This window comes from Parus major, chromosome 1A, assembly GCF_001522545.3.
Source record: "Parus major isolate Abel chromosome 1A, Parus_major1.1, whole genome shotgun sequence".
NCBI classification, from domain to species: Eukaryota; Metazoa; Chordata; class Aves; order Passeriformes; family Paridae; genus Parus; species Parus major.
The window spans coordinates 20,826,288-20,847,878 of NC_031773.1; the positions used below are offsets into that span (position 1 = coordinate 20,826,288).

The window sequence follows — 21,591 nt, forward strand, 5'->3', positions numbered from 1 at the left end:
AACAAATTATTCTAGTGTAACTAGAAACTAAGCACAATATCTGATAAAAAATTATATTATCTAGTGTTAGGATGTCATAATGCAGACATTTCACAAAGTATAAAAACTGTTTGACAGACTCCATCCTCTCGTTCATATCCTCAGACCAGGTTTTAAAACCAGGTGTTCCTTCAAAGTTGTTTACTGTGTACATAAAATCCAAACAGTTTAGAATACAAGCAGTTACCAAACTCTATTTATGATACTCTTTTTCTAGACTCTGTTTTCTAGATAAATGTTTGTTGAATTCTAATAATGTTTCTCACAAGTGGATTCCCTGTAACTGTGAAATATGTTTCCTTGTCTATTTTCTTTAGCTAGCTCCTAATCAGAATTGTAATACTTCTACAATACTTTTTAATCTTGATCTATTTTTTTACACTGCATTGAATTTAACAAATGCGTGTATCCCAAAATACTATGTCAATCCTTCAAACCTTAATGAATAGTCTGTGACTAGCTAATTAGGGATATTTATAACTATTCCAGACTTATTAATATACTTATCTGAAAAAGTTATTAGATGCTGTGTTGTCCTCTGAACATAGAAATGATCTTGTTTGGGTTAAAATTTGGAGGTGGTAAAAATGGAATTTATCTATTGCTGTGTCCTGCAATTCCAGAAAAAAACCCTGGCACCTGGTTTAAGTGATTTAATCTCTAGTGAACATTTGAAGAGAGGAAAGGAACATGATCACTGGCTGCATGGTTTCCTGGCTTGAGTTGGGGGTCAGCAAAATATTGTTACTATATCACAATTTCCAGTTTTGGGTTACTTTATCAAGTCATGGCACCATTGTTTCTTCTGTAGGAATGCTGGTCACAAACTACTGAACTTGGCTCACACTGGGCTCCTCCCTCACTTAGATCTCTGGCCATCTGTCCCTGCCCCACCCAGGCTGCATCTGATGCTGCTGCCTTTTCCTTCTGGTCACTTGTGTTTTATCAAGCCTCATTCCACAATGTGCCCTGGAAATTACTGCAGTCAAAATCAATAGTGTAAAGCTGTCAAGTTTTCTGCCACTCTTCCCTTTCCAGCTGCATTCCTACACTGTATTGCACTTTTATTTCCTAGCAGGGAAGCATGGACTCTTGATACAACAGAAGAAGAGTGAAGTTTCACTGGCATGAGCTATTTTGGCAAAAACCTGTTACCCTTACCATGAGCATGAAAAGGAATGTCTTTAAAAAAATCGATCATAGGTAAATCTTCAGATTCACAGGTTTTTGTAATGGAAGAACTTTTGTTTGAAGTAACTACTTGTCTAACATGATTATTTGGGTTGATTTATTGGAAAACATCTTGAAGCCTTTGTTCTCTATTATATGACATATGGAGGCTATACAAAAAGAGGAGAGAAATAATATGTGTGCTGTATGTTGTGCAGAGTAAGAGTGAAGATCTTAGAGGTAACATTACCATTGGATTTTCTCGGTTACTTGGCAAATAAATTAAAAAAAAAATCCCAAAACTTTCCAGTAGAATGAGTTTTAGTAACAGTATTTACTGTTGAGTTGACTATGCATGTATAGAGTAAACAAATCTGTAGTATTATACTGTACCTCCTCATTGTTTGTTGTGATTCATTTGTTTTATTCATTGAAGAGGGAGAAAGTTATCAATACATCAGGCACGGTACAGAGTCACGTTTCAACTGGCAGACACTCAGCTTTTGTTTTCAATATTCTGTCCTGATTAGTATTCAGAGCATGGAGGAGAATGTGATGCAAGGGAATTGGTTTGCTGTTTTACTGACTGACTCAGCCATTTAACTCAGCTCCCTCAAGGCATCAAATACTACAATAAAAGAAATATATTTTACCAATAACTTCCTATGGAAATAAGTGCAGCTTAATAACTTTTTTAATTAGTACTAACATTATTGCAGAGTGGAAAACTCCTTAATTAACCTTGCCTCCCTTTTTTTGTTGTTGTTTTCTGCAAGACTATTACTGATACTGAAATCTTACGTTAATCTAACCCATGATTTATAATTGGAGATGAGATCTTCTTTTAATTGAAATTTCAATTGGAAGGTAGTTTCTTCCAGTAGTATTTCTTGCGGGAAGCAGAATTTTCTATGATTTTATTTCTCCTTATTTTTATGTAGGATAAGTGATAAGATTAAGGCCAGACTTCTCCAGACTTTTATGCTCTATTTTCACAGAATTAAATTTATCTTGGTGCTGTATTGTGCATTGCAATGTGTCTGATGGTTCGTGATGCTTGCATTGAAGGGCTGATGAGAAATGAGGTACTGGGATACAATGCCAAAGGACATAAAGTTTTTAGTTAAACACTGTATTGAACACTTAATAAAAAAAAATCTAACATAAGAATGTTAGGAACCTAAACCCCCATATTTCTCCATTAATTGATTTAGAAAAATGCATCTGTGTAAAACGGATGATAGACTGAATTATAACTTAACTGTCTCCCTTCTTTTCATGGCAAAGAAAGGAGCAGATATTTGCAGTGGTGAATAATTACATCTTTGGAAGGCAGTGGTACTGGGCTTAGGTAGAAATTCAGACAATAGCTCAAGAATAAGAGCTTGTGTTGAATGTAGGAAAATTTGGATCACAGGGATTATGTTGGGAAAAGCAAAAATTCTGTCTGGAAGGAGGCCTGAGCTGAAGATGATTTCCATTTCTAGTCCTGACTGAGAATCACAGTATCTCTCCACCAGCAGTCAGAGAAGGAAGGAAAGGAGTCAAACACTGAATATCTGAGGAGGGGTACTGGGCCCAAATTACACCTGGGCACCATTGGAAAGATACCAGAATGACCCCAGTCCCTTTTTCCAAGTTAAACCAGAGATGAGGGAAGAAGCACCTGTGGGTTGTCTGCTTAGATAAGCCTGTTGAATGAGATGTACTTATCCATGTGAGCTGTGATGAATACATGGAAGAAATCTTTAGGATTTTCTCTGAAGCATCTGTGAGGAGAGAGGATACATAAGGAGAAAATTTATGAAACCTGTAAGACTGCAAAATTTGGAAAATGGCACAGAAATGGGGAAGACAAAGATAACATCATGGTTTATATTTGAAAAGAAATCATTGGAAATCTTGATGAAAACTATTCTGATAACATCAGGGAATAGCTTATACAATTAATGCAGTGTGGATATGGAGATCTACATGGAGATGTCATGAATTATGTTGTTTCTGCTTCTGTTTGAGTAATGTAGGTTCAAATGTTAAAAGTACACTTTTATTCATGGGGTGAGGGTTGGTTGTTTCTAAGGATGCTGTTCTGCCCTTCTGCTGGAGCATACCTGATTGGAGGAGGAGGAGAGGGAACATGGGAAGCAACATGCTGGAAGCTCTGTGGTCACAGAAACCGGAGGCAGAACGAAGGAGGGGAGAGATGTGAAGACCCTGGGCTGTTGCTAGGAAAGTGATGATTTTGAGGGTGAGTAAGAGAAATGAAGGGGGCATTAGGGAGCAGAAGGGGCAGATTGACTCCTAAGGGGACCAAGCTGGGATGCTGCTGGGGGCCAGAGTCATGATCATGTACTGTTCAAGGTCAGCCTCTATCCAGCAGTCCTCTGGGAAGGCTGTGGTGATGAGGCAGGTTGAGGACCAGGCCATGCCAGTGGGTGATGGTCAGGCTGAGGATCAGGGAGATGGGAGATGAGATGCTGATGCATGCCAAGTAGCCACCACAGGGGCCAGAGAAATGCAGCTCCCAAGGTAAGAGGTTCAGGACCTGTCTGCTGCCCTTCACAACTCTGCAGTGAAGGGGCTGATCTCTAACTCAGCCAGCACATTTTACAGCAGAGGGGACAAACACAGTTTTTTTACTCAGAAATGTTAAAATACTCATGCTGACCATTATTCAAGTTCTCTCTTGTTCAAGCACATATGTGCTGCAGACCAAATTAAAGCTCATCAATTATGAAGATGGTGCTGGCCTGAATTGTGCATGTCAGGTTGCAGAAAGACTTGGTGAGAACTCAGGAGCATTTTCAGAAGGGAAGACAGAAATAACACCAGGAATGAAATTTGTAGGTTATAATTAGTAGGTGGTGTGATAGCAAATACTGTGAGTTCATTTCAAATGGTTAAGAAAAGGGAACTATTTAATTAAGTAGAAAAGGAAAACGAATCCAGAATCTTGATTATGAAAGAAAAAAGGCAACAAATAATTTCTTTTGAAATTATGAAACTGCTTCCTCCCTCAAAAAAAACCCCACGGGAACTAGGATGTGATGGTAAAAATGTGCTGATAAAAAGAAATCAATTTTAAAATGTTTGGATTATATGAATACATACTGTGCAGAGGAAATCACTTATCATAACAAAAGGCGGCACTAGAAATAGGGTTAAAAGGCATCAAAAAAGGAGAAGGTTCTGAATCACTATCAGGAAAAGCCTGACAATAAAGTCTCTTAGCTACTATTATAAGTTCCTATTTTACCATTATAAGGATCCCATTGCTTGAAATCTCTGAAACGGGTTTTTGTGATATTCAGGGTGGGAGTGTGTTTGAGTATTTCTCCTTTTAAGGGAATTTTAATAAAGTGTCTTTTTGAGGTTCTTAATTGCATAAAGATTACCCAGCAAAATACAGCTTTGGATAGCATTATTGTACCAGTCTCTTGTGTGAAGTCTGACAGATTTATTTTGAGTGTGAAAACTGTACATTTAGATTTATGTACTGCGTTTTCCTTCTACACTTAAATGTTACAGCATACAGTTCTGGGACAAGCTCATTTTTCCAGAGAGGTGAGTGATTTTGCAAGAATTAAGGAATTTACCCATTGTTAAATCTGCTGTGGAAAAAAAGATATCTATAGATGTTTGAGTGCTGCTTTAAACCTTTCACAGACTAAACAACACTTTGACAAAAGGGGACAATGTATTCATGTATGGTATATGTACATACAACTGAAATGAAATGGACTGTGGAATGCTCCATCTTGTGTTTCAAATACCTGGTTCAGTATGACTAAATATGTAATTTGGATAGTATGTCTTTTGGTATTCATTGAGTCCAGTGTGCCTAGATGTCTGAGAAGACATACTTGATTATAATGCTCCAGGATTGCATGTTACCTCGGCATCCCTTTTGGAAAGCTTTGGTTTTTTCATCTGATAATTCAAAACTAATTTTAGCTTGAGAGTTCAAAACAAGTGGAGTACTGCTTAAAGCAGCAATCAGATGTCATTAAAAGATCTGTATTGCTCTCCCCTGTTGTTTCAGCCACGTAAATTAAGCCTTAAGAACTTTCTGCAAACTGACCAGAAGGACTTTAATGATCTACTCTGACTTCCTAATTGTATGCATGTAATAAATCCTGTTGTTCCTTTTTTCAAATCCTTTCTCTCTGCTAGAGTATTTGGTTCAGGGTGATGTTCCTTTGAAGACTTAAAGTCTTGAAATGATGGAGAATCTCCTACATATCTTGATGAGCAAGCCTAGTGGTGTTTCCATTTGAGTGTATTGGATTGACTGCCAGTGCTGAATAATCCTGTAGCAATCGCGGCTCTGTGATTTAAGAAGAACAAGATTTGTGGGTAAAAATAAATGCCTTCTATTAGATTGGTCTTTATGGCTGTGGGAGGTGGGGGAACGAAAGGGAGTTTTAGGTATGTGAGATATTAAAATCTGTGATAAAGGCAAAAAGTTTCAGAGTTACTTATGTTAGAGAATAGGTAGTTTTTGTGGAAGATGTACATGGTACTGGCAGGTGACATAATAAAACTTTTACTTACTTATTGGACATTTCTCTGCTTGACTTTTATAATGCAACACTAAAACTTTCATGGGTTCATGAGTACTGCAATCCTCTAGGTTAATGAAAACTAGTTTCCAGAGGGAGTTCTGGGAGATGGGCCTGAGAAGTCAGAAAGGGAGGAGCGCTTTCATGAGAAGTGCTCTCTTTGCTGTTAAGGAAAAGTTAAGTGCAGATTGGTTGTTGTGTGAAGTTGCTTAGTTTAATCTCTGTAGTTTTCATGAGATTATCTGCTTCACTGGTTCTAATTTATATTACATGCTGAGTAATAAATGTATTCAGGGATTTTGATGTTTCATGGAGGATGTTTATTGTGATGGCTATGCAGATGTTTGTATTTATTGTTCAGATAGTGTCCAGATTTTGTCTGCTATAAATGTATTCCCGAGGCTCCTAGGAAAGTAGGAGATGAGAATGTTTGAGGGCTCATTTTGTGAGGCCAGGAAAAGATTTCAAAGTAGAAATTTTTCCCACTACAGGCTTCCAAGGTAGAAGAGTATACTACAAATAGAAGTGTACAAGATGAGATGGTATCTGGATAGCTCACTCAAAGCTGAAGTCCTCTTTCACAAGCAGGGGTGTCCTTGCCTGACAAAAGTGAAGGTCACTTGGGTTAGCACAGTATTTACTTTTTTTTTATGCGGTCTCTAAGGGTCTTTGAGCATCCTAGTTCCACCACACCATTGTTAAATTGGTTTGTGTAGTGTGTATACTGTCAAGTATAAATGTCCATATGGTGTGATGACTTAACTGTTAACGACCTCACAGGCCAGACATTACCTCTGTTTCTTTCATTTCTTATGTTTGCTAACTGGTCAGAAAACCAGTCCATCTAGCCAACCAGTGGTCTAGTGGAAGGTTTGCTTCTCACAGTGCAGGGATTGGAACTGAATGATCTTGAAGGTCTCTTCCAGGCCTGACTGCCATGAAAGGCTCTGGGAGCTGAGGTTCCCACTATGGCCACATATCACTGTGTATTCCTACTAGGCATGATTTTCATGGTCACTGCGTGAGTCATCATCATTTTTCATGGCTGGGAGCTTTGTTTGCATAGCGTTCAGGCATGACTGTTTTCCTTGTAACTCTGACATTCTCAAGGAGGTAAGGCTGCAGTGCCCCTGTGTACTCAGCATGGGGCATGGCCTCAAAGGCTGTGGTCACAAGGGACAGCAGAACAGGGCTGCCCTAGCTCTAGAGTTTTGTCAGCCACTCCAGACTAATAGGAGATAGGTGAAGCACAGCACAGAGGAAACAAATATAATATTATAAATCTAGCTGATGATTGTCAGCTAAATTCTACAGCAAATCTCAGGTAGTAGGAGTAGGTACAAAGAAAATTATTGCAACTGTACTGACAACCTCATCTCAGTGGAGATAGCTTTTATTGGGGTGTAATATTTATTGCCTTTAGGAAGAACACATAGCAGATTCTTTCTTTTCTATCATGGCATAGTCTGTAAAAGTTTGATTTTTCTTTTCAGCAAGAAACAAACTTATCATTGCTATGAGTATGTTCTTAGCAGTTAAATTATCCTGTATTTATTTATATATTTTCACTCTTCTGCCAAAGAAATTAGGAAAGTCTGATTTTTATTTCTTCTTTTCCCCCACAGAATACTTGTTCCTCTTCATTCTCAAATTGTTTTCTTTTCCTCTCATGTGACAATCTGGGATCTGTCTCCAGTTCTGTATTTTGGCAGTCAGTGAGGTACACCTGAATGCTTTCTCATAAATCAGGCTTTGCTTTGCTCACTGCCTGGGATTTTTGTGCCATCATCTCTACTCCCTGAAGTAAACCAGCCCCCAAACCCTCCTGTCCTTGTGAGATATTTAACATCTTGAATATGCTTCTCTGGACAATGAAAGTATTCAAAATTTCAAACTTAATGATGCATAAAATATTTATGACTTAAACACTTTGTAAGTGGAATTGAATGGCCATTATGGTACTGATATTGTTTCCGGTTTTTGAACAAGCCAGTGAAAGTAAATGTGATGTTGTGCTTGTTAGATTATAAAGAATGAGAAATGTGTTTGGTAAATGAATTGGCTGATTTTGGTAATCTGATATTTGATGCTACAAGGCACTGAATTGTTACACTAGGATTATATACTCAATGTAGTGTGCATGGAGTGACAGCAAACAGAATCCTTACAGACACTGTTTTACTTGGAATAACTTCAACTTTAAGAAAATCAAAGAACAGCTGAGGTTGCTAAGTGACAGCAAAATATTTATCCTTTTTTTAGAAAATCAAACCGGTTTACGCAGTGAATAGTAGGGGACAGCATATATTGTGTGCCACCCACGTGCTGTATAGGACCATTATTGCACATAATTAAGACCTGCATAATTCAGCACAGTAACCACAGCTATCACCTCTGTCTTAGTACTGATATTTTCTAATACTGTTTATGTAGTCTTCTTCCTCAGAATAAAATCTGTCAAGTAATCCATTATAAATGAATACTCTGTATCTCTGCTGTGAAATACAAGTATTATTGTTTTGTAGGCATAAGAAGAGGCAAGATGGGAGAGAGGGAGAGGAAACAGAACAAGAGTCACTGTTTGTAACTGGCTATTTGCAAGCTTATTCTCATCACCAATGTGAGATGAAGCACTCTGAGAGGCAGTGATGTGGCACTAGTGTTACGTTTTTCTGGAAAGGGAGGATAATGATGCGTTCAGCCCAAGGCTCCATGCCTTCTTCTTGGTTCTCACAGAGGAGCTGTGTGTACCTTTCCAGTCTGACCTGTGGATAAAGCCCTCCCCACCACCACAGAGGGTGGTGGGAAACTAATTACAGCGGAGTCGTGAAGGCTTGGGTGGCTCTGGAGTCTCACTCAGAAACAAAGTGAGTTTTTCAGTTGTTGTTAGATGCAGTCCTGCCATTCCCAAGGCTGATTTGGGAAGAGGAGAGCTGCTGTAATGGGCTGACCAGTATTGCCTCTCAGCTGAATTGGGAGACCCTGGACAGGAGACAGGAGGGAGTCACTGAACTCAATATCCTTGAGCATGCAACTGTGGCAATGGGGTGAGCTAGTCCTTGACTGAATTTCGAGTTATTTTTCGGGTGGGTTTTTTTTTTTTCCCCACGATGAAGGGGTTGTCAGGACAAGAAACAAAGTTATGTTGAAATATATGTGTGAGAAGTTAGCTGGGAAATGATTTATTTGTACCTTCAGTTCTCTTAATTTGGGAGATGAAAATTTATCTCCTGACTGAATTGGAGGGAGGGAGACAGCTTTTTGAGGGAACCCTTAAGGGGCTCTTTTTCCACTTTGCTCTCAAATATTATAGCTTTGACTAAAGTTTTTCAAAACCAACTGCTGCTGTCAAAGACATTATACAAAATGGCATAATTTAGAAATAAAAATGCTTCCTATTTTTTGGAAGCATTAGGGGACTTAGGTTCGGTACTACAGACAATACAAATTGCAGCATTGAGAGTGCAGGAAGCGGCTCTTTGGTTGTCTCCTCTCTACCCCCGTGTTTTTGCAGTCTGTGTAAGAAATATTTTATCTTGCTCTGTCTGTAGTTGCAGTCCTCACCTCCTGCTGTTTCCCTGGACTCCCGATTCCGTGGGAGAAGGGTGGTTGCGGGCTGCGGCACGGCGGGAGATGCGGTGCGGGTGCGATGGCCGCAGCCTGCGGTTCCCGGGATGGCCGCCAGGCGGCCCCGGGAGCGCGGCCGCGGGCAGAGCTCCATCGCTGGGAGCGGCAGAGCTCTCCAGGGGCTCGGGGGTGGGTTGGGTCTGTGCCGCCTGCTCTTCACTGCAGGGCCATGGTGACTGCTGTGTGCCTAGGCAGTGAGAAGCAGAGGAAGATGCTCTTTAATGAAGCATCAAGCGCAGTGGAGCTGCAGCTTTATTTTTTCCTTCTTTCAAAGAAAAATTACTCTTGAAAATCCATATATGCTTCATTTTCCCTTCGTTGGAGTTTATTAGTTTAAGAAGCAAAACTTGTGACATTGGAATAACTCCCTAAACTTTGAGATATATTTGAAATGCAGCTTATAAAAATAGGAATTTAAACTCGGTGTAAAATCATTGAACCAATCAATTGAAATTGTTTAAAGGTATGAGTGGAGCTAAACCACAAGTGCCTCTAGGTTTTCAGGCCCAACTTTCAGTTTAGAAGAGAAAAAGCAAATCTTTAAATTAATGCTCAAAGAGGAATATATCTGGATACATGACTTCTTTGAAATGTTAAATGCAAGGTGAGAAAGTTTTTTTGGTAGTTAAGTGCTTGAGGCTCTTTCATGCTTTTATATTACTCTGGTTAAATTGCTATTGCAACTTGAAAAAGTTATTCTTAATTTAATTAAATAGCTCTTTGAGAAGTTTCCTCTGTCTTAAATATTTTCACTATTTGGTAGCTTACTAAGGTTAGCAAATATAAAGTGAAAAAACAAGTTACCTTTTCTGAAGGACACAGGGATGGAAGGGAAGAAAGGTTGTTATCTGTTGTGTGATTGCAATAAAGAAAAAAAAAACAAATCTGACGGCAGTTAATCTTGTTTTCTCTTAAATTTGTCTTTACTTATCTTTGGTCATTTTTCCAAATGCAATCAAATCTGTTATTCTGAGTCACTGGAATTTAGTTACAGTATACATTCTCCCATGAAGCAGCAGTGGTTGTTTATGAAGTATCTCACAGAGTTATGACAACACATTCTGTACCTCTGAGAATGTGAAATCCAAAGAAGCAACACAAAACTGAGGCAGGCTAATGGAAAGCAACAGAATCAATGAGGCTTTGTTGTATACTTCTGGTGGTATTCTGAGTTTAGTTTATGTTTGGGGGTACATATAGTAATGCATTTTATTTTAAATTTCCTGTTTGTGGTTCTTCCTACTAAAATTCAAACGTGGAAACAGGCACAACAGTGAAGATGAGAGTGGACTGAAGGCATAGGTCTGATGTGTATGGATCTCAGAGCAGAGGAGGAAAGGGCTTGAGCGACCAAAGGGAAATGCTCCTGCCAAGGACTTTGAGCTCCATTATGGGAGCTCCTACCACAGATGATCTGCCCAGGCTTACTGCCCTTAACTTTAAGCATTTCTCTTGGGATTCTGGTTATACATGATGTCTTCTCTTGATCCATGTTGACCAACTTCAGAGGTAGCTCAGACTTTGACAGGTTGAGCTGCTCTGCAGAATCCGAGAGCTAATGTCACCTGTTTCTCTTCCTTTGCTACTACAGCATTCCAATGCAATTAGTCTTTCTTTTCCTCTCCACATTTCCAAGCTATTACTTTTACTGTACCTTTGTTTTATTTTTAAGTGCTTCAGATTGAAGAGTGTTAATGAATTCATTAAAAATGACCAACATAAAAAAAGAGATGAGAGGAAATTCACTATACACTCAATATTCTGACAAGTGAAAAAACCCAGACGAGCTGTATGCTGCAGTAGACTACTATAAATTATTCTGTATCTTGACAGTTAACTGTGTCTCTATATGTGATAGTACTCTGGACATGTAAAATAGACTTCAGATTATCCTTAGTGTAAGTTGTAGTTTTTATAATTTCCATTGGAAATACTATTATTTTTTAGCTTTGCAGGAGAATAAAGTATTCTGTACATGCAGATTTTGCACTGAAATAAAGTAATTTAAGAAATATACAGCAATCCTAAAATGTCATTCAACCCTTAGAAATTCTTACTACCTAAAGCAGTGAATATGAAAGTCATATATAAATATTTTAAAGGCATTTCAGTTTGCTGAACTATGATGGTTAGAAATGAGAAATTCAGAATTAAATTTATATTTTGTTGCCTTATTCATAATGTTTTGTTTGGTATGTGGGTAATAGAGAAGCAAATCACCTAAAGAATGAAGTCTGCAAGCATGAAAACACATTTTCATAATTGCCTTGGCAGGAAGCCTGCATGTTCTCTTAGCAGAGCTGTCAATATTCCATGGGATGAAGGAGCTGCTTGCTCAGCAGAGGGGCACTGTCCGTGTCAGTGCTCGTCTCTTTTCTAAGTCCCCCAAAAGAACATGTGCATGCTGGAAAAAAAAACCCTCAAACCATCCATAATGATTTGCATTTTCTGGTATCTCAACTTGTCCAAAATATTTAGAAAATGAGAGAAGAATAAGAGGAATCAAATCAGTGCAATGAGGTTTGATTTCTGTTAGAAACAGCGATCAAGTGTTGTGAAGATTCCGTGCAAGGAGTGGGTGTTTGGCAGGCAGGTGGATAGGTGCCATTTTGGGTGGATGTGCAGACACAATATGAATCCTTCTCCCATTGATTTTTAATTAGCAGTGGTACAGAATGGGGTGTCAGTGTCAGGCTGCTCTCAGGAGTTCATGCAAGAAATTTATCCAAGTCACAGCAACCTCTATTGAAGTCTGCTTGCCTCTACAGGAGGCCTTTTTTTCCTTAGGGGTCTCCTGGGGCTTGTTCTGTATTGTTAATTGTTTGGTTAAGATGAGGAACAGAATTATCATGTATTTTTTACTAGCTTGGAATTTTTTTTCAGAGGCATAGTTTTTTGGCTTTGCATCGCTACTGCCTACATTTCATTATTTTTTTAGAGGATTTCTGGTACCCAGTATATAGATGGCATCTATACTAATGTTTCCTGTCAAAATAAAACAGCTTTCAAATTTGCAATCAGTTTGGAGAGTTTTGCAGAAAATTGTTACATTTTTCAAAGAACCTCATGAGTTTGCAAGCTTAGCAAACTTTGTGGAGGATGAAAATCTTCCTGTGGTATTAAGAAAATAGAAGTTATCCATGGTAGGCCCATTATCCGGATAGCAGAGATTTTGCTAATTTTATAACAGTGTTGTATCTTAAATGACTTCAAAATGTTGATATAAGAGACCTGAAAGCCTAAGGCCACCATATTTACTGTAGATGCCAAAAAATTCTTCAATAAGAAATGATTATTCCATTGGGAGCAGTGTCATTTGCTGCAGGTTATCCATTAGAAATATCACTTTGTGCCCTCTGCAAAAATAGTTACATTTTCTGGCTATATGTTTGTTTGTTTGTTTGTTTTACTTAAGCTAAGTGCAGGAGGGATGAAAAAACCTTTCTGTCATTTGTGTTTGAAAATTTTTTTAGTCTTAAATCTAAAGTTCAAGAATATGATGCGATATTCAAACTTCTCACAGATTTGATAAGGAGAAATATCCTACTAAAAAATTCAAGAACCTTGGCAGAAGACCTCTGCCTGGATCCCTGAAGAGCTTCCAGACTTTGCTTTTTCTCTTAAAATGAAACTTTGGTAAAAATGGGTTGATTGCAAGTCTTAATTGTGTAATGTGCCCTTCTAGGAGTTTGTTTTCAACATGTACTCAATTTTGATATGAACTCCATCAAATGGTAGTGGGTGTCCATCTCGAAGCTTTTGTCTGCTCTTCCCTAAGATCCTGTTGTTTCATGGCATTAATAGTGTTGTAGCATCAGTGGCTAGAACTCCATTTTCTTCACAGTGCACATGCTTGTTGAAGCACTCCAATGGTAGTGCCTACTTCACTCCAAAAAATGCAGGCATTTCAGTTGTGTATGCTCAGTTCTTTGAAGGCTTAAAAGAAAATTATGTATTTGAAGACAAGCTAAGAGCTAATTTTTATTTGCTGCTGCTGCCGTGGAGCAGACCAACCATTATATTCAGCATATGCATATAAAATACTGCATAGAAGTATCCATGCAGACCTACCTCAGGGTGTAGCCACCAGGGAAAGAGCAGAAGTTCCCTTGGGTGCTGCCTGGGTGCATGTCTGGTTCGTCCAGCTGGGGCTCCGAAGAGCTGCCACTCACCAGGGAGCCTCTGTCTCCTTTTCCCCGTTCACAGGTTCCATGTGTGCACAGTGCTGTGTGTTTTTACTTGGAGACTAATTGCATTTATTTTTGTTCTCTCCCCTCTCCTTGTTTGTGTCTTGCATAGCTCAACAAGCAGCAGCTGCAGGTACTGAAGGAACGTTTCCAGGCCTTTTTGAACGGGGAGACACAAATCGTAGCAGATGAAGCGTTTTGCAATGCTGTGCGAAGTTACTACGAGGTGAGCTCTGTGCTTTGTTCTGTTTGTTCATGGTGTGCCTTTTAATGCACGTACAAGGAAAGTAATTTTAAGTTTCAAAGGCTGTGAATTTCCAAACCTTCTAGAAACAATTTCCTCCTAAACTAGCTTTGCTGTTTTAAAAATTGAAATCTACTGCCTGATCACAAGAGAGAAAATGAACTGGAAAATATTCACCCTTTTTTAAGAAGAGAAAAAAAATTAAAAGAGAAGATAAAATGAAAAACCCCTGGTGCTAAAAATCTTCCTGGCAGCACTTGATACAACTAGGCACTGCTATCTTTATCTCCATATGTCCAAGGTAGCTCTTTTAATCAGCGCTTTGTAAGTTACCATCCTGAGAAATATGTCTTCAGATTTTTAGCTACCATGCAGAAGGTTTTGGTGAGGACCTGCCTGTTCCCTTCCAAAAGAACAGAAGCTTTCCATGCAGACAGGCCAGCTCTCACAATCTGCTGTGACCTCCCAGGCATGTTCAGTGCCTGCAGCCCCAGTGCAGATCTGTAGGTGGATTTTAATTGCCTGAGGGAGGGGTCCAGTTCTAAACTAGAGGGCAGTTCCCTGTCCAACAGCAGCACAGGGCCAGTGAATTAACTTGTTACTCTTAGTAAATGTTACTGTGTTTTCATTCGGCTTCATCTAACTTCTGACCTGCTCAATGAATCAAAAAGGCTGGATGTTAAACTTCTATGCTTTTTGAGATGTCTTCCTTCATATTTCAGCCTACCACACTTTTTTTTTTGATTAGCTTTATTTTTGGTATATTATTTGTTCGTTTTTTTTCTGTCAGCTATTCTTTGCTACTGAATATTTTTTTTCTCAAGCAGAAAAAAATGGGATATATGTCCTAGCTTGGTTTTATCTACAGTAAGTTATATTGCACAACAAAAAAGAAGGGGATGGGCAAATGGTTTTCCTGTTGTGCTGAAATCATGGACTCAGTGTGTAGAAATAGAAATTTGTATAGAAACCATAAAACTCAGTGTGAGTTTTCCCATATTATGGTCTGATCAGTGCTGTGGCATTTGAAATTAAGGAGTTCTCACAAAAACATTTGTGAAAAGATGGGGATAGCTCTGCAGGTGGAACTAGAATGTGGACATTCTCAAGGTATTATTTTAGGTGTATGAGAACACAACAGAAGTGGTTAGAAACTAACCTATTTCTCTGTGTAGGCAATGAAGTTAAGGCTGGGAGGAAGGGCAGTCTGGAAGATGGTGCAGGGCAAGGCTGAGCTAGTTAGTGGCCCAGCAATAGGTTTCAGATTAGGGGGATGTCTCAACATGCTCAGTTTAGGGTAGAATTGAAAAAGACTTAAAGGTTATATTTCATTCTTTAGCACACCGTGTAAAAACTTTATGTGTTATAGGAAGTAGTCTGCTCTTTGGAAAGGTTGTGATAGTGAATAAAAATGGTTTTAAAATAAATGTCTAAACTGTAACTGTTAAGATTTACTTCATGCCTTTTTTTAATGAAATGTTTTAGACAATTTGAAAATTGTTTTTTAGCATATTTGCTCTTGCAGTGAAAAGTTGTGCATAATAATCTAAGATAGCCTTATAAAGTGAAAGGCTCAAATTTTCCACTATTTTCAGACATTCACCATTTTGAATTAAGTGTACAAGTGTTCTGTGTGTTCAGTTTCAAACAGAGAATTCCAAAACTCTCAGCATTACTGTCAAGGCTATAATGACACCAAGGGCTTCATCCTGTGTTAATATACCATGAGCTGCTATGCCAGCTGTAATTTCAGTCTTTTGTTTATTTGTTTATCCCAGCCTCCCAATTCCATTTTGCATTCTTTGCACAGACTTCCCTCCAGACTTGCACAGCCCTTTCCATTTGAGTAGTTTGAGTCAGCATTTGCCAGTCATTTTTAATTTCTTTTCAGGGTTGTAGTAGATAGTTACCAGTAGATTTAATGACCAGTGCAGTGGTGGAATCCAGCTGGAGACTTAATTCAAGCTACTGCTGCTCTTTAATGCATTTTATTCAAATTTTATGTATCTAATCACATATTCTCATCTTTACTTGTATGTATCTCTTGTGCCTTTTTCCTTTTTTAGCTACCCATTGGTTGAAAATATTAGTTTCTATTATTTCTTTGTGTATTCTTTTGATGCCAGGCATTGATGCTTTCTCTTCTCTATGTCTATCACATATGATCCATCACATCTTCCATGTGGTGATATTTATTAGTACTCTGAATTACGGGCACAGTCTTTGTTTCTGTCATACAGAATCTTACAAACTTCCGTGTTGTTTTCCTTATACTTTAGTTGCTCACCTGCAATTCAATTTTACCTGACAGAGCAGGAAATAAATATGTGGTCTGCTCAGTAATTATTTTATTCTGAAAATTATTAACTTGCCTTTAATCCTATGCAGTAGTCATGGTTTGAAAATTATTATAATATTGTTTGCAAATCCAGGGTATATTAATTACTGTAGTTGATTTTCTACTTTAAATTTGAAAGTGAAAGAGAAGGTTTGTTCTGGGAATGTGACATAAATTCCGTATCAGTAGTTGCAGGTGTTTTCACTGTAATCCGTAATTAATGAGTTTGTTCAGACTGTGTCCTCTTAAGAACCTTAAGAGAAAGCTCCAAGGATTTAGAAACTTATTATTGCTCAGTCTTTGATTTACTTTTTTATAAATATTTGCAGAAAGAACAATTTATTTGCTAGATAAATAAATACAAATTTCAGCATTCATTTCACTAGGCTGTAAGTCATGCTCCTCTGCCAGAACCACTTGGGAAGTTTACACCAGTCAAGTTTTTTGTCTCATTTCCTCCATTATGTCTTTTCCAATGATGCTGTGTTTTTTAAGACTGTCTCTGAATAATCCATTGGTTTTAATTTACCTTTAAAATGCAGTAGAAAAAAGCTTTATATTGATATGAAAAGTTAAATAAACTCTTCTTTACTCTCCAGAAAATATTATTTTCATGTTCTGCGTAATCTCCCACTAGAATCCCACCATACTTTCTGAAAGTCTCACTGAAATTTAGCATGTTTCATTTTTGTATAGATTAAAGTATGAGTGTCTTGTTTTCCTATTCAGACTCAGTTTAGAGAAGGTATGGAAATTGCAAATGTTTACTCTTTCTGAAATCATTCTCTCAGAATTAACATTGGATTTTATTTTTTTGTATGTGGAAAATTCCATTACAGACATTGAGCCAGATTCTAATCAGTAGAACATCAGATGCTGGTGCTGCTTTTCAGATAAAGAGAAAAATTCAATCATATGGCAATTTTTTATGAGTAATTATATTGGACACACTGCTAAGTATAAAATTAAGTGAGAAAATGAGTTATGAAATAAAGTCTTCTTATGCTTAATTCAACCCTGTATTTTAAAAACTTGTTTTTGAAATAGTAGATAATCTTTCATTTATCAATTCTTGCATGCTTTTTCACTAAGGTTGGAAAATGCTGTTGTGCAGAGCCCTGAGAGGTTTATTCGCCACCTTTAATATACTTACCTCTAATAGGTATGCATATACCTTGGGCTAAACTCACAGTGCTAATCCTTTAGTCTTGAATGTATGCAGGCTTAGGTGTCAGTAAAATGGGTGCAAAGAACGGTAATGAATGTTTGAAATACTGTGAAAACTTTTTCAATATTGTAATGATTCAAATTCTCAGGTTTTCAACTCTGCTTAAAGCCATGTGAAGCTGCAAGAAGTGCTCCTGGTGTTTTTCCTGTTTTTCTTGCTCCATTTTAAGTATGTGGTTCTAAGCCATGATTACTTCATGCTGCTTAAATCTGAATGTTAAATGCAGGATCTATAACACTTGGTACCGTGGGGTGTTTTGAGAATTTAAAATCAGTCTTTGTTTGACTGTACCAGTTTGCCTGTGATACAGAAATCATATTTAATATACTTTCTGTTTAAATTGAGGGGATTTGTGTACACAAACATAGGTGTTAGTTTGGCACTGCCAGACTGCAAAAAATTAACTAAAAACAGAATACAAAGAAAATAATAAGAAAGAGGACCCGTGTCATAGAATCATATAATGATTTGAGTGGGAAGGGACTCTAAAGATCATGTGGTCCAATCTGCCTGCCACAGGCAGGGACATCTTTCGCTAGATAGGTTGCTCAAAGTCCCATCCAACCTGGCTTTGAGGACTTCCAGCAATGGGGCATCTACAAATTCTCTGGACAATCTGTTCCTGTATTTTACCACCCTTATCGTAAAAATTTCTTCCTTACATCCAACCCAAATCTACCCTCAACAGCTTTCTAAATAGTAAAAGTGTTTCCCTTCCTTCATACCCTTGTGCATAGGTGGCACCTTTCAGTTTCTGGAGTAAGTGGGATAAGTGTACCAAGCTCCTGTGGTACCAAATCCTGAACTGCTAATGCAAGCCTTTGAACTTATCCTTAGAGAAGTATGAATTGTGTTCACGGGAGTGAAGTGATGCTATTTCTGCCCGTGATTATGGAAAACTTGGTCTGAAAATTTTTTGCATGAATGTGAGGGCATAAGGACCTCACTGATGAAATGAGAAAAAGGAGCTAACTTTCAGGACTAAGTGGTGCTTTGGTTGCTTTTACAATTTTATTTTTACTATCAGCTATTTTGGGCACCCCATTTTTGTTCGAGACAACAAAAGACATAGTTGATCCTGATGAATGTTTCAGAAGATGACACCTAAAGGAACAAAAAAGCATTCATTAGAATCAAAACATAGTACTCACAAAATAAATAGCAATTAAATGTTGGAACATTCTGGTTTTATATTATTGAGATAAAATAATGGAATCAGTAGATTAACCATTTATTTAAATATATTAGGCTAATAAGTGTAGAAGCTAACAGCTTCAGAGCATAAATTCACTGGTTTCTTCTTTCATTTTTTTTTAAAGTCATAACTGACATATGCATGTATTTAAGGATTTGGGCTTTTTTTCTCTGGTCAGGTTCTCTTCAAAATCCTTAGTATTACACCAGCATGGGATTTATGGTTGGTACAGTATAATTTGGAGAAGCTGTTTCAAAAGGATGGTAATTTTTATATTAACTTTTGGATAATCTTGCGGTTTGCCTTGTAAGGATGCCTTTTGACACCAGATACATTTGTAGTTTCAGCCTATTAGCACTTCCAGGGTTTCCTTCCAGTTGCTTGAAAACACTGGCAGACTTGAGGTCAGTGTAATATTCTATGGGGTCCATTATTTAACATGTCTGGCGTAGGCCAGTTCTTTGAAAAGCTTCATTAAAGTTTTAGGGCATCCCCAGAAAAGATGAATAACACAGGTTTAATTAGGTCATCCATTTTGTTGAAGGTCTAGTGCCTTCAGTGTCTTGGATCACCAGCCACAATTTGGCATGTAATGGAGACTGTCTCACAGTTAGCCCTCTAATTATTTTCCTGGAAGAAGTGAGGGGGTGATAAGATACAGCAAATTAAAATGTGCTTAACATGATCTTGACCTCTTCCACACTAAGGAGAGACCCGATATGTCTCTGCAAGGTTTGTGACGCTGAGCTTTCTCTTGAGAGTGCTCTTGTACTGCTGTTGCATGGCAAGTGTATGGTGCTGAAATCTGCAAAGTCTCTTGTGTTACACATAGCTATGCGTAACTGTTCTCTGCGTGTTCAGACTGGAGCTCACCTTTTCACTCACCTGTATGGTGTTAGAGAGGCTGCACAAAAACATACAGCTACTGTTGAAACTGTTTTTGTCTCTCTGGACACTGATATTTGTGGATGATCACTATTGCTCTGAGAATGACATGAGGTTTCTATATTAGCATGGTTGTAAAAGGGCTGTATATCAAACTTTTCAATGAGGCAGGTGGTTAATAGATAGAGTTTAGTGCATTACTTGTACCAATCCTTTGGTTTGGATGTACTGATGGGAAGACAGAAAGGAATGGCTTATTGAATGTAGATTAAAAAAAATTTCCAGTAATGGTACACATTTTTGTTTGTTTGGTGACTATTGTTTCCCCAGGCAAAGAAGGATGTCTGACATTATGCTGCAGAGGTAATCAGTGTTGGGTAGTGAGGTATATCTCTACTGTAGTAAGCATTATGTGATGTTAGCTACTTGTTCATTAGATAAATTCTGAATGTCTATTAATCTGAACAAACCAATTAGAAAACCAGCAATGGCCCACACTGTTACACAACAGTGAATTTGGTCTGTTTGGCTTAATTGTTTTTTCCTTAATCTCAGTGCTGTTTTACTTAGTCTCAGAGGAAAACAAAACTTATCTGGACCTTGGTTTTGCAACTAGCAGCATGTTGCACTGAGACATAGACTATGTATGTTTTTGTTGATGCTGTCTTCTGGGCAACTAAAGGCAGTGGGGATTTTTTTTCAGCTATCCTGATATTAGGAAAAAATGTAACAGTTTAACTTCCTATCTGCCAAAATCTTGTGGGTGATACTAACATTTTATTCTGCTTCTTTTTTTTTTTTTTTAATCTGGAAATCATTATGTGGAAGGATTTTTCTTTCACTTCATAACAAAAGGATTGTAACTCTTGATCTTTTTAAGTTATCCTTCCAGCTACCTTTGCCAGGTCTCAGCACAGAGCCCTTAAATTCCTCTAGATGTGGAAATACTATCACAAAATATTTCTTGAAGAGTTGCGTTAATGCCAATGTATTTTCTTTTGTGCCTTTATATCGTGACATCTGTGTGTTCCATTCAGCAATATCTCAGGGAGTCTCCAAATCAATACACAGCAACAGGACACTTTTTTTTTCTCCCTTTAGAAGTCAAACAGCTATCCAGCCATGACTGAATTGCTGTCTCTCTCTGTGACCAGAGAGAGGTGTGTAGTTTCACCTTGATACAGTACACTTGAAGTGTCTCAATACAAGTGAAAATTCTTACAAGATGCTTATGGACTCCATTTGAGCCAAAGTTAGTCAAATCAGGGTCTCTCTGTCTCCTTACTTTTTAGGTTCTAGAATATTCTCGTGTAATTTCTTTAGGCTTCAGGTTTTTATTAGCAGTCCACTGTAGAAAGTTGCTATATTCATCTAATTAAACATTTCACTGAATTGCAAAAAACACTATCTGATTGATTTCTTGGTCTTAAACATACAGAAAAAACCCCAAAACCCACACAAAAAACCCCAAACTAAACCAATCAACCAACCAAATACTCACAAACCCAACCCATTCAACAAATAAGCAGTAAATGAGAAAACCTCTCATTTTCAAGCAGCATCAGATTGTATTTTTAGGACTTGTATTTATTACTGTTTATTGTTTCGCTTACTCTTGGATTTGTAGATGGTGGGATAAATAACTTTTGTTTGAATGTTTTAATTGAACCTCTGCCCCTATTTTACTTTGTGTTAGAAACCTTTACCCATGAAATTCTTAGAGATGTGTGACTTCTCAAAATCTTTTAAACTTAAAAGTAATACTTTGAAAAAATGCTGTTAATGATGAATTCTTTAATCTCTAAGTAAAACAAGGTACAGAAGGTAAGGGCTAAAAAAATCTTGCAAATGCATGGCTGAAATCCAGAAATCAGTAAATAAGAAGTGATGTTTTAAATTCTCACCGATCTCTCAACTCAATTTCAAATCTATTCTGATACTAATTTCAAAAGCCATCAACATATTCTTATATCCTGAGAAATGTAAAGGCAGAACACAGACAGTGATGATGTAAATGTTTTCTGAGTGATTTATTTCTCGAGTTTTGCTTGATTTGCATTTCCCACCATGGGGTGTTTCTGGAAAGCTACATTGGAAAACAAGATTCTTCTCAAGC

At 37.8% G+C, this 21,591-nt stretch overlaps 1 protein-coding gene across 22 annotated transcripts in view; it reads left to right on the plus strand.

Annotated features, from left to right (window-relative positions):
• CADPS2 (calcium dependent secretion activator 2) overlaps positions 1 to 21,591 on the plus strand; it is a 281,050-nt gene that overhangs the window by 42,150 nt on the left and 217,309 nt on the right. For all 22 annotated transcript variants that reach the window (XM_015627846.2, XM_033514317.1, XM_015627830.2 and 19 more), the window contains exon 2: positions 13,698 to 13,811. In XM_015627846.2, coding sequence (XP_015483332.1) covers positions 13,698 to 13,811 — 114 coding nt within the window. The remainder of the gene's footprint in view (positions 1 to 13,697; positions 13,812 to 21,591) is intronic.